General features: G+C 31.3%; 1 protein-coding gene across 1 annotated transcript; it reads right to left on the bottom strand.

Annotated features, from left to right (window-relative positions):
* Positions 1,661-6,364, bottom strand: LOC107643426. The gene is made up of 4 exons (XM_016347070.2): positions 5,418-6,364; positions 5,136-5,326; positions 2,373-2,447; positions 1,661-2,293 (listed from the first exon to the last, which is right to left on the bottom strand). The coding sequence occupies exons 1-4, from the start codon at positions 6,136-6,138 to the stop codon at positions 1,892-1,894; spliced, it is 1,389 nt and encodes a 462-aa protein (XP_016202556.1). The 5' UTR covers positions 6,139-6,364; the 3' UTR covers positions 1,661-1,891.

Genomic DNA, 13,920 nt, shown 5'->3' with positions numbered 1-13,920 from the left:
TCTCTAGATTTCTGAAACCATAGAAGTTCCTCCTGCACAAACGTGTTATTAAATTCCTCAATCTGTTGTTGTTCTTTTTGCCACATAGACAAATCTTCCATTATTTCTAGTCGCTTTTGAAGGAAATTAATCTGTCTCTCCAATTCGCATTTCCTAACGAAAATGTTGCCGAACACTTTAGAATTAAACTCCAAAGAGTTCTTCTGCACTTCTGAAAGCTTGCTATGCATCTCTTTATAGCTAACCTGCCATGACTGGTTCACAATATCTTTGTAATCCGGATGAGTTGCCCAAACCACAATAAACCAAAAAGGTCTATTCTTTTAATTGGATGAAATTAAGAGAATTTATTTTATAAAATGTGTTATCTCAAAATTTATGATTTTATGTGTTTATATATATCTCAGTATATATCTCAATTTATTTATTCAGTATAAGTTTATTCAACATGTACAATCCTAATTGAACTATAATTGAAAATAAATTTTATTGTACCGAAGAATTTTCTAATATCTACCAAATATATAATATATGTTTTTTAAAAGATATGATGGAAGCAAGAGAGAATTATCAAGATATAGTGTTTTAGAGTTATTAAAACTTTGATTAAATAAAAAAAATTAAATTTAACCAAAATACACCAACCTATTTCAGTCAATAATACTGTGATATATAAGGAAATAATTTACCCTTTAAAACGGAGAAAATGTGATAGAATTAGGGATAATAATGGGCATTCATAGGGGACATTAATGCCGCCGTCCCATCCCATCCCCGTCATGAGTCTCCAATTATTTCTCCGTGCGGGAGAGACAGATATCTTCGGATATTCATGGGTATTATTAAGTTTTAAATTTAAAAAAAAAAATTAACACAACCATAATAAAATTCTATACAATTCAACCAAATGGGTTATATTACGTGTACACTAACTATTAAAATCAGTCACCAGTATAAAATACATATTAGAATATAAATATACATTGAAAATAAGTTAAACCAAATTAAATCACACATACTGATAGCTGATTTTAGTGGTTAAATTTTGATATACAAATAGCATTTTCCCAACCAAATATATCAAATTAAATACAATTCAAATAAATATTTAACATAATAACATAGATATAAAATTTTTAACATATAAATTAAAATAAATTAAATTAAATTTACTTATACATTTAAAATAAATTAGGCTTACTTATACAGCTTAAATATATAAAATATATTTAAGTAAAGGATATTTAAGTAAATTCCTTTTCACAAGTCTCTATACTGTCCCGTTCCCATTTATTTGTGAGAATGGGTTTTTATGAAAATTTTCCGGATCTCCATTAACCTCCGCATTACAGGTAATCCCCGCGGGTGCATTCTTTTTTTTTTGCCAGAATTCACCAAATTTTAAAAGTATTATCTTTTCTAAAATTATTTAAGAAGGTTTAATGTTCTTAGATACTGATTTTGAAAATTAAGTGCTCTCGGACAACTCATTAGAGAAAAGTGAAAAAAAAAGAAAAACAAATAACTTGTGAAAACATGTTTCTAACTATCATGCTTTATCTCTGCATCCACACAGATTAAAATAGATCTAAGGCATATGAAAAAGATATAACAATGATACTATCCTATCATGTCATGGCTAAAACTGACTCCACAATTAATATAGAAAAATAATGCAAATAAAAAGGTGTGTAACAGAACATTAAAAGTAGTAGTTAAATAGTTTTCCTCATGTAAGATTCACGCACAAAAGAGTACACAGCTAATGAGCTACAAAATGGTGGAGTCTAAAGTGGTGGTGTTGCTAATGTCAACAAAAATGTTCGAAAACAAGTCTTAGACAATTTTAAGAGTTTTACCCTGGACACTATGAACACATCATGATGATTACTCATGATTGAACCCCAACATCACCTGCAACGTGATTGAATTGACCACCTGAACCATTGTTGTAAGAGTAACCACCTCCTCTCGCACCTCTTCCTCTGTTGTTATAGTAGTTCCTTGTATAATAGTTTCCAGGTTGATCATAGTATTGATTGCGACCATTTTGGTAGCCTCCTCTGCCGACTCCACCACCACCACCACCACCACGGCCTCCACGTCCATTTGAATAACCCCTCCGACTACCTCCACCACCACGACCCCCTCTTTGGTTCTGATAACCCCTTCTAGGATTGTACTGCTGATCCTTTGTCTCCATGTCTCGTTGATTATACTCCACGTCAACCTGTGCATTGGTCTGTTCATGCTGAGCTGTGACCACCTCCACATTTTCTACTTCAACCTCGTCCTGCATAAAGAGTTACCTTGAGAATCAGATCAAATCACATGTTCTATGGCTAGAAAGATATATTGCAAAGGATAAGCACCTTTTGAAGCTCCCCTTCAGGATCAGAGTGCTCTTCTCCAGATCCATGTCCTTGATAATTTATGGCTCCTTCATCCTATAAATGATAGGAAAATTTTAAGCCGAGTCTTTTGGCTTGAATCACAAAAGATATAGAGAAACTTGCTCATCATGCTAACATGTTTCTTCACCCAAAGACATTCAAGAAGAGAGATAGGTGCTCAGTAAATAGTTCTCTACGCGAATCATATCAATGAATAACCAACAATTTTATAACTTCTGCAATAATGTAACAGATGTGTACGTAACTGTATAATTGAATCTATCATAAACATTTAGGTGTAAAATTGAACGAATAAACTTTAGGCTAAAATTGAAATTAACTCCAAACATTGAGGATAAAAAGTATACTTACTTTTTACCATATATATAATAAAATATGTGCAACAAAATATTAAGGGATATAAAAGTTACATCAACAAAAACAAAAAGAAATAGTTTAAATAGCATAGTAATGAAACTACTATAATAAACCAACCAACAAGATTTGAAGCTTCAAAAGATTAGTATAGAAAGAAAAGCATATTTACAGTTTATCATGATCAGTCAAAATTATACACAGGTATCTTTTAGATAGGGAAAAAGATATTGCAGCTAAGCATGAAACTATTATTTGAATAGTATAGTTTGTTCCATTATCACATTAAGAGTGTGTTTGAAAGACATCGAATTATTATGCATTGGTGTTCATGTAAACTTCATTGATAATTTATCCATCTACATGCTTTTAGCATTATAGTCAACTCAATCATCAAACTTTAAACACACATCCAAGGAGATCTATTGATTCTAGACATAATAACATATAAGGTATATCAATTAGAATGTTCACTCATATCTATACAGGCATATTTATGTTGAAAACATCTGATTATAAAAATGTCGAGAACAAATACATGATACACAACAATAACTAACATCTAGGCCATATCTTGCTAGGTGAGGTGAACCATAAAAGATTTCCAATAAAAATGTTAGATTTGGGCCATTCTAAATAGTTTCTTCGTAAACTTTTAAGTTGTTCTTCCTTTACTTTTTATATTGGAACATTCCATTTAATTCAGCCAAATCCCCCGTTAGCCTTATTCTCACATATATAAACCACCTCAAGCCAGCTCTTCTCTTCAAATAGATACTAGTTTAATAATCCTGAGAATTAGAAAACATTTTCACAACTCACTACTTATACTATCGTATTGTCAATCCTCCAGTAAATTGTATGAAATTTCTTTATGTTAAAAAATTAAGTCCAAGGTTTATTACTTTATTATAAACAATTATGAAGTCAGAGTTTACAAAGGTATAAGATTGAACTACTCAAAGAATGTATAACATAACATATATGATAGTGGTATCTCTTCCATTAACCCTAATAAAAAAATTAAAATAAAATAAATCCTTTTATGAAATATTTTGATTGCATATGTACTCAAGAAAAAACCAAATATATTAAAAATATACAAACCTACAGCATGAGATAGAGGATAGGGGATAATAGGAACAAGAGATCATTATTGAACCTCCAAATATAAATTATCTAGTAACTGCGAATTGCAAAAGTACTAAATTGATAAAAAAAAAACAGAAAGTTCAAATTATTGTATCACCGCAATAATAATCTTGAAGATATCAATATGTTAAAGGACTACACAGTCACTAATGTTTCTTCTAAAACTCAGGCGCACAGAATAATATTGATATTTTAACATGTTGGAACAAGAACTAGTTTAGCTGAGTACCTCTGCTCATTGATATATGAATGCAAGACTACAGTTCAATTTTGATCATTTGATGCATAACATAATGCAATAATACTTAACCAGGACCCTAAGACAGTGTTTGGTTAGTGGGTGTGTCCATCTAATACATAGATACGGTGGCACACACACGTCTCCCGTTTGGCTGGAGAGACAATTTTTTGAAGGACACGGTTGTACACAGTTGCACACAATAGACAATAGAGGTGTATTTTGTGTCACTTCAGAAAGTTGAGACACGGATTTTTTATGTTGGACACAAATTGTTTATTCATTTTTACCTTTAATATTTTGTGAATTCCCCAAATCTACCCTCCTTTCCCCAACCATTCCCTTCTTCTCTTTCACTCCCACCAACATGCTGTCTTTTGCTTCTCTCCCATGACAACAACAACTCTCTCTCTCCCTTCCTCCCCCTATTTAATGGAAAAAGAAGAATAATATTGATATGGTGTTGATGATGGAAAAAGAAGAATAATATTCTTGTGTCTTGTGTTGTGTATTATTTACCAAACAAACCAAAAAAATTGTGTATTGTTATGTCTAGGTCTATTTGTGTATTTGTGTCTATGTCTTATTTTCTTCCGCCCATTAACCACCCATTAACCAAACACAGCCTACTAGCATTCAACAATACTTAAATATATCCTAATACTGATCTCTCTTATGGTAATATACACCAAAACGAAATAAAACAGAAGTCATAAACATTCCTACTCCCATAACTCGATAGGTGTAAATCAAAAAGAAAACTAATAAGAATGTGGCAACTCTCAAACAACCATTCATCCACCAAACAAAGCAATGTCAGCAGCTAGCACATTTCATCTGAAAAGCAGTTTAAATATATTTCCATAGGAAAACCAACAACAACAATGAGACAAGTTAGCACTAATACATCACATTCTATCCACATATGTAAATCGCACCATCTTAAGATGACACCAACACATCGGTTATAGTTATACCTGATCCGGAGACTTAGAAACCAAGCCTCCTTCGCCCTCAACCGGAGCTGTGCCATGCACAGGGACCTGGAAAGACTGGTAACTCCCACTGGCAGCAGCGGCAGCAACTTCATCCGTAGCCTTAATCTCAGGAGTAGTGATGAAATACTCTGAAGACATAATCTTGTTTAACTTCTCCCTCAATCCAGCATCTATCAACAAACAAAAACCACACAATGAATCAATCAACACCGCAAAATTTTAAAACTTCAAAAAAGCAACGGAATTCGTTCAAACACGTACATGTAACTTCGGCATTGGGCTCGATTGGCTGCGGAGCCCTAGCGAGCCAGAGCCTGGCGTGCTCAACGCAGCGGCAGAGTGCGTCGCGGTGCGACAGGCTGGAATCGGCTGGGCGCGAGATCAGAAGCCCCCTCATGGCCGAAATCAGGTCAAGATCCCTCTCTCTGAGCAGATCGGTGGCGTCGTCGGTTACATAATCATAGGTGAGGCAGCAACCACGCTCGTGCGTGCGCGTGAGCATCGTCGACGTGAACTCGTTCTGCGACTTCACATCAAACAAGGACCCGAAATAAATCAAGTTAATCAAATCCTCAACAACAGAAACGTCATCGTTCTTAGCCTCAGAGACAGATTCGGGTTGTGGTTGTGGCTGCAATTGGAATTCAGGTTCCGGTTGGGGTTTTTGTTGGTGGTGGTTATTATTATTTTTTAGGGCAAGGTTGAGTTCTTCGGTGACGGCGGCGGACAAAGGGGATCGAAGCTTCTCGAGCTCGTCGATGAGTGCGAGGACGGAGGGTTTGGAGCGGAGGACTTCTTCTTGCTCCTTGTTAATGGGCTTTCCTTGGGCCATGGACTCTTCGGTGTGGACGATTCGGTTCAGCTTCTTGCGAAGAGCCCGGAGGCGCTTGTTCACAACGCTCAGGACTGGACCCTCTGCAACGTCGTTTGCTGCTGCTGCTGCTCCTGCGGTTGTTGCGGTGGTGCTTGTGGTGGTCGCCATTTGGGGCACGTGCGCAAAACCACTAACAAAGAGAGGTACTTTCTCTTTGGATTTTATTTATGTCTTGGTGGTGGTGGTGGTGGTGGTGTGGAGGAGTGCCGCGGGATGCGGCGGCGGAGTGTGTTTGAGTGTAGTCAGGGGTTTGTGTGGCGTGTGGGAGAGAGAAGCCGGATATGATAAGAGTGCGCGAGTGTCGTTTGATGGGTTTATAAAGGGGTGTGACCGTGTGAGGGTTTCTTCTTGTGGAGTTTTGAGGTTTTTGTGTGTTAGTTGCGATGAGAATTGGGCCGAAGGTTTCCTCGGGTTCTATTAATGTAAGTGCCTTTTGTTGGGGTTGTAGGATTTTTTATTTCTTTGTGAGTTGGACCTTATCTAATTGATGACATGGAGAGTGGCAGGGTTGAGTATGTCAGCTGTCAATAGTTTAAAAGTACATTCTAAAAATTACAATAACATTTGTCTCAATAACAATGTTTGGGTGTTCATAACCTGGGCCCGAAAATTTGGTCTGGTTTAATTTTTTAGAAATTAATTTGGTGTAATTTTATTAGGTTTAAAGTTGGATAAGAGTCTTAAAAATAGACCATGTCACTATATTGGGTCGGATCCGGGCCATAGTTCGAGTCACTCGAACTTGCCCCAGTAGTCCGGTCATCATACACAATTAATATTTTGTGTTATTAGTGATGGATAATGGCTACTCTTATCTGGAATTTAAGTATTATACTTAATATTTTGTGTTATTAGTCATTATAAGACTATAAGTTAATGTTTTATATTTAAAATGTATAAGACTCTAGACTAATGCATAATATTGTGTTATTTGTATTGATTTAAATATTTTGTGTTATTAGACAATATTAGTATTGATTGTGGTTGTGCTTTAATTTTAGGAAATAGTTGGTTTTTGTTATATTTTTCTAAGTGAATTTTACCATATCAAATAATTGTTGGAGTCTTAGAAATTTGGATATTTTCACATGCTAGCTTACAAGAAGATAATGTTAAGGGTCCGGTTTTCACCCGATTTTTATCCGATATAATCGTAACCCAAAAATGTGTAGGTTTCATCGAGTTTAGGACTGGATTCGAGTCTAACAAATATGCCCGGTATATAAATCCAATGTTATTAGGTAATCAATTGAACATCCCCAATGAACATCCCATGAACATCCCCAATGTTATTAGGTAATCAATTGAATTTAAATCTTTTAAAGTGAAAAAAATTAATAAAATAATAAATTAATAGATTAATTAATATTAATTTTATAATTTTTATAAAATATATATTTTATTATCTTAATTTAAGAATAATTAATTTTTTTATTATTTTATTAATTTTTTTATTTTAGAAAATCTTCATCCAATCAATTAGAGTATTAACTCACTTTAACCTGAATTTCGAAAAATGATCCAATAAAACAACAAAAAAAACACCCCACACCTATCCAAAACCAATCCTAATTTCACTTTGTCACTTTTACTCCCTGAAATTTTTCTTCATTCTAATTAATAGGTGTTTCTTTCTTAATTAGGGATTTAGGATGTAAGTAGAAAATTTTATATGAAATGTTTTTTTTATTTATTGGATATTTTTTTAAGAAAAAATATCATGAGCCAATGGAATATTTGTACAATGTGTACAATTGAGGTTTAGAGAGTATTAGAGATATAACTATTAGTGTTACCTTTTCCTATCAGTTAAAATTTTCGGGATAAGTGGTATCATGACATGATATTAGAGTTTTAGATTCAAAAGGTCAAGAGTTCGATCGTGAACCTCAAAATCGATTTAAGTTTTTGGAAAGATGTTTATTATCCCTAATACTCGAATTTGAAAAGATGTTTATTATCCTTAGTACTCGAATAGTTATTCTAAATAGTATGAGAATGTTCATTTTGTAACTCAATAACTCATTGTACACATTATACAAATAACCTATTATCTCTCTAGCGGATTCCTTTTTTTAAAGCACTAGTATTTTGTTGTGTAAAAGATTTGAGATATTTGTTTTTTTATGTTATTGAATATTTTTATATAAGTAAGTGGATATTTCTCTACGAATAAGAAATTGTATCGTTAGAAAATTTTAAATGTTTCTTTTTTAGATTAGTGGATATCTTTTTATTAGAAATTTAGGGTTTAAGTATAAGACTTCGTATGGGATGTTTCTTTTTTTTTATTTGTTAGATGTTTCCTTTAAAGCACTAGCGAACTTGTTTTTTTTGTTATAGGATATTTTTATATAAGTGAATGTTTCTTTACAAATAAATGGTTGAATCTTTAAAATAATGTGAAATTTTTTTTTGAGTTGGTAAATGTTTCTTTTTTGTGTGTAAGATGATCTGAGATTTTTTTGTTACTGGATGTTTTTATATAAGTAAGTGGATATTTTTTTTGTGTGTGTAAAATCTAATCGTTAAAAGATTTTGAATGTTTTTTTTTTTTGAATTGGTGAATGTTTCTTGTTTTATTAAGGCATTTTTGTGTAATATTGATTTGATTTGTAGCACGAAACATTAGGAGTGCATATGGGTCGGGTCATACTGGATTTGGTTTAACACAGATCCGACTTAAAATATAGATTGGGCTTAATTTTTAGACCTTAACCCGATTCCAGACCCGATAAAACCTATGCTTCTTCGGGTCGGGTGAAAATCGGGTCTTTAGCATGTAAAAATCACCTAATCTCCAACCATTATTTCACAATTCATATAGTAAAATTCACTTAAAAAAATATAATAAGAATCAACTATTCTCTAAAATTAAAGCATAACCATAATCAATACTAATATTGTCTAATAATACCAAATATTTAAATCAATACAAATAACACAAAATATTAAGGTTTACAATATTTAAATTCTATATAAGAATAGCTATCATCCATCACTAATAACACAAAATATTAATTATGTATGATGACCGAGTCATCGGACTGAGTTCGGATGACTCGAACTATGACCCAGACCCGACCCAAAATAATGACTGGATCTATTTTTGAGACCCTTACCCGGCCTTAAACCTGATAAAATCACACTAAATTAGCCCATAAAATATTCGGAGTTGAATCGGGTCGGGTTATATACACCCCTACAACATAATGGAGAGAGCTCTGAAGCAAGAGTCTAAAAAAGTACTGTATGTTACATAACTATTGCATCAATACTATAAGTAGTTGGATGTTTTTACTTCTGTTTTTATTATTAGTATTAGATTAGGATTGAGGCATTTTGGAGTTAGAGTTGATATAGGATATGTTCTTGAGAATTTTAGGTTTAAAATTTAAGGTTTGCAAATTAGTTTGATTTTATGAAAATGTTATCATTTTTATTTTAAAAAACTCTGCAATAAGAGAGGAAATAAAAGAACGTTGTATGTAAGAAGCGACTCTAAAAAGATTTGCAAATATAATTAGAATTTGCTGTCAGGATAATGAAGAGATACCTCAAAAATATGGTCTTAATAAAAATTTTCAAAGAAAAAGAAAATATCAATTTAGAAAAAGAAAATACTATACAAACTGGAGAAAAAAGAGGTATTTTAGAAAAAGAAATAACAATAAAAACAAAAGACAAAAAAGTGATTATTACCCGAATAAAAAAGAAAATTGTAAGTGTTGGTATTGCCAAGAAGAAGGACACTATGCAAATGAATGTCCGAAAAAGAAGGATAAAAAGGATCTTACTAAACAAATAGAAATTGCTAAGTCCTGTTTCATGGAACCATTAAAAGAACCATCAGAAAAATTGGTTTCATCAAATTTTCAAATAAGAGAATCTAAAATTAATAGCCCTTTAAGTTTATCTAAGTTAAAGATTAAAGAAGAAGATTCTGAAATAAAAGAATTAACAAAAAAGGTCGAAAAATTAAATGAAACCCTAAATACTAAATTATGACAATAAATAAAGAAGAAATATATGTAAGTTATCAAGATAAGAAACAAGAGCTCTTTGAAAGAGAAAATCGTTTGAATTATTTGCAGTTCTCTGAAATAAATCAAAGAGCATTTAAAGCTCTAAAAATAATCTATGATAAGTTAAAAAGAGAAGTTGAAGAGTTAAAAAAATTAATAGAATCTCTAGAAAAAAGTGATGAAGCAATGATAGAATTTGCAGAAATTCTAAAATAGATAATGAAGCATACAAAGATTGAAAGACCAGAAAATAAAATAAAAAGAAAAAGAGCGAAAAAATTAAAAAGTAAAATAAAGTAGTATAAAAAAGAATTAAATAATCTTCATATCGAAATTGATGACATTATAATAAAAAGGATAGAAATAAGAATAAATATAAATAAGTTGGAGTTAAACTTAAAAAATTTATAAATGCCTGGAAAACCATATTATGACTTAAAAGAATTAAAGCTGTTAAAAGAAAAAATGGAGAATGAGGTTGAAAAATTAAAAAGATATTTAGAAACAACGGAAAGTGTAGAAATAAAAGAAGTTTTTGAAGATTTGAAAAAATATATTAAAGAAAAAGACAAACAGATAAAAGATTTTATAAACAATAATCCATGCAAAAAAGAATATTATAAACTAAAACAAGATTAAAAAACTATAAAAATTAAATCAGAATTATAAATACTAGTAATAATAGAAATTTTCAACATCTTCAAATCTATACACATTATAAACATAAAAGAGTTAAAAATTAGTATCAAAGCCAAGTTAACGATTAAGGGTAACACTTTCTCTTTAAGCAACACTTTTAGTGATACACTTTTAAACCAAATAAAAACAAAAATCTGTAAATCTGTACCAAAATGCATCTGTACACTAGATGGACCCTTAAAAAATTTATTAAAAACATAAAAGCAATGAGACGGGTAGGATATTATTAATTGAAGAGAGAGAGAGTACTATCAAATTTTTAATAATTTTAAATTTTAAAATTTATTCTGTTACATTTGTTTATTTCAAATTCTATATTTTGACACTAATAATATTGTTAGGCTTATTTTTTAAATTAAGTAAACACAATTTAATTTATTATATTTTTAAATTACAGTATCAAATCTTTTAGAGTATTTATTTTTAAATCATGTAATATATACTAAATATTTGACAATTTAAAATTAATATTCACTAATTTAAAATTTATAAATTAATTTAAAAAAAATAAATATACATCACTAAATCTTAAACTCTAAATTTTAAATCATAGACCCTTAACCCCTAAATTATAAACTCTAACCCTTAATCTCTCAAGAGCATACCTTAAACCCAAATCCCAAATTCAACATACACAAACTCTAAACACTCAATTCTAAATAAAAAATACTAAATAAATAACCCTTAAACCTTAATAGTACGTTTGTTCAAATGTATAAAACTTAACAAGAAGTTTCTTACATTATTTATTCACATGAATACTTAACAAACACACATATTAAACTATTCGATCATTGATCAAATGGTTAATATTTCCTTCAGGATCTTTAAAGAAATCAGATACATCATAATGAGTGGTGGAATTTTCAGCATCATTTGAAACAAAATTTGTTTTATTTCCTTTGCTATCCTTTTTCAAAAATGCTTGATAAAGATCGACTAGGTGCCTTGGGGTACGACAGGTACGCGACCAATGGCCCTTTCCACCACAACGGAAACATTTATCCTTAGTTAATTTATTTTGCCCATTGTTTCTTTCTTTATCCTACTTCTGGTGAGATCCTTTCTTGTGAACATAATTCATTTTCCTTCCATAATTTTTCTTGCTACCAAAGCCTTGCCATTTACCTCTTCTAGAGTTATGATTTGCCGCATTTGCTTCAAAAAATGGGGCGGTACCAGCTGGGCGTACTTCATGATTTTTTAAGATTAACTCATTGTTGCGCTCAGCAACAAGAAGGCAAGAAATTAGCTCAGAATATTTTTTAAATCCTTTTTCTCGATATTGCTGCTACAGGAGCACATTCGAGGCATGGAAGGTTGAGAAAGTTTTCTCTAACATATCGGGCTTGAGAAAGTATCACCGTCTTTTGATTATTGTACCTTTCTTTAAGATCTTTCCACAGATCTGCATGATCTTTTAATGTGAGATGTTCATTTTTCAATCATACGTCAAGATGATGACGAAGAAAAATTATGGCTTTGGCTTTATCCTTCTGGGATGTATTATTTTCAGCCTTAATGGTATTTCTAAGATCCATTGAATCAAGATAGATTTTAGCATCTAGTATCCATGATAAATAATTGTTTCCATATATATCAAGAACATTAAATTCAAGATGAGAGAGCCTCAACATAATGAAAATTTGTTACCTGAGTCTTCCTAAAATTTGATCAGAGTCCCGTGCTGATAATGTGTTATAAAATAAATAAATAAATAAATGAGAAAGAGGTAATAAACATAAAGTAAAGAAATATAATTAGATTATAATATTAACTATAATTACTATCTCAATATAAAAGAGATGATTCATATATATTTATATATATGTATTATCGTATGAAAGAAAGAAAGAGAGGAAGAGTTTTGTATATAAACCATATAAATAGAGAGAGAATTGTTATTGATTGTTGTATCTTTTGTCAGAAACAAAGCCTCTATTTATATACATACATAAGGTTACTTAGTCAAACCTTATTATAATGTAATTTCTCTTGAAAATTTGAGATTTATAGAAAATAGACATCCTAATCTTTTGTACTTATCACAACATGGCGATCCAATTACGATTTTTGAAATTAACAGTTATATTTACTTAGGTGAGTCATTATGCTTACTTATTTTCCGTTTAACTGGTCCAACTGATATCGATTTTTAAAACCTTACTAGAAATACAACAAAATGAATCCAACTAAAAAAAACATGATTAATATGATAATGAATTTATAGTGAGGCTGCAATTATCTAATTCTAATAATAATAACTAATTACATTAATTAAACAAATTATCTAAATCTACATCAAAATTTAAAATTAAAAAATTAAAAAATTCAGTATAAAAAATTTATGAAATAAAAACTGGAAACAAAAAAATAACTCGGTAAAAAGTTAAGTCAATAGTCTCACCCACACTACAGAAGCAGAAGCAAAAAGACAACGATGGAAAAATCACAAGAAGAGGAAGTAGACGCGCGGAGGAAGCACAGGCAAACTAAGACAACGATGCAGGGACGAGGCAGAGACAGGCAAGGCACGACAAAACCAAAGCGGCCGGGACCACATTGACGAAAGAAGTAAACATGACTATGTGAGCCGTGGCGCAGAAACGAGGTATTTAAGGCGGTGAAGAGAGTGACAAGCGATGACCTCCGTCATTGAGTGTCGTGGTAGCCGTGGAATGAGTGAGATAGAGAGGTGAGATTGTGAGAGTGAACACCTGAACTAGGGAAGAGACATATTGAGTTGAGGTTGGAGCTGAGACTTGGTCACGAAGAGGAAATGGGAATAGAGACATTACACAAACGACGCTTTTTTTAATCATACTTTGCGAAGTATGATCAACATGACCAAAATTTCAGTAGACTATCAGCCCACGACAATTGTTACTATATTTTATGTGGCATGACACAGTAGTAGAGAAAACTTAAAAGAAAAGGAGTGAGTACATGTGTTGGTTTGGACTTATATTTTTAATGGAAAAAGCATTTTTTTTTAAATAAAGCAATATTTTTCGAAAATAAAATACTTTTATTTAATTTTAAAATTTATTTGGATATATTTTTTTAAAAAAATATTTTAAATAAAAAATTATTTATTTTTCTAAAAGTCAATAATATCTTATTTTTAAAAATATAAATAAATTTTTGAAAAGAAAAAACTTATTCA

The sequence above is a fragment of the Arachis ipaensis genome, chromosome B05 (genome assembly GCF_000816755.2).
Source record: "Arachis ipaensis cultivar K30076 chromosome B05, Araip1.1, whole genome shotgun sequence".
Classification (NCBI taxonomy): Eukaryota; Viridiplantae; Streptophyta; class Magnoliopsida; order Fabales; family Fabaceae; genus Arachis; species Arachis ipaensis.
This window is presented reverse-complemented; position numbering and strand designations above follow the sequence as displayed.

What these genes read in the sequence shown, in the direction of transcription:
- LOC107643426 (XM_016347070.2), bottom strand. Translation starts at nt 6,138, where the DNA reads ATGGCGACCACCACAAGCACCACCGCAACAACCGCAGGAGCAGCAGCA. An exon ending in GCCCAATGCCGAAGTTACAT is followed by an intron (nt 5,327 to 5,417) that starts GTACGTGTTTGA and finishes GTTTGTTGATAG; the next exon opens with ATGCTGGATTGAGGGAGAAG. An exon ending in CTGAAGGGGAGCTTCAAAAG is followed by an intron (nt 2,294 to 2,372) that starts GTGCTTATCCTT and finishes CTCTTTATGCAG; the next exon opens with GACGAGGTTGAAGTAGAAAA.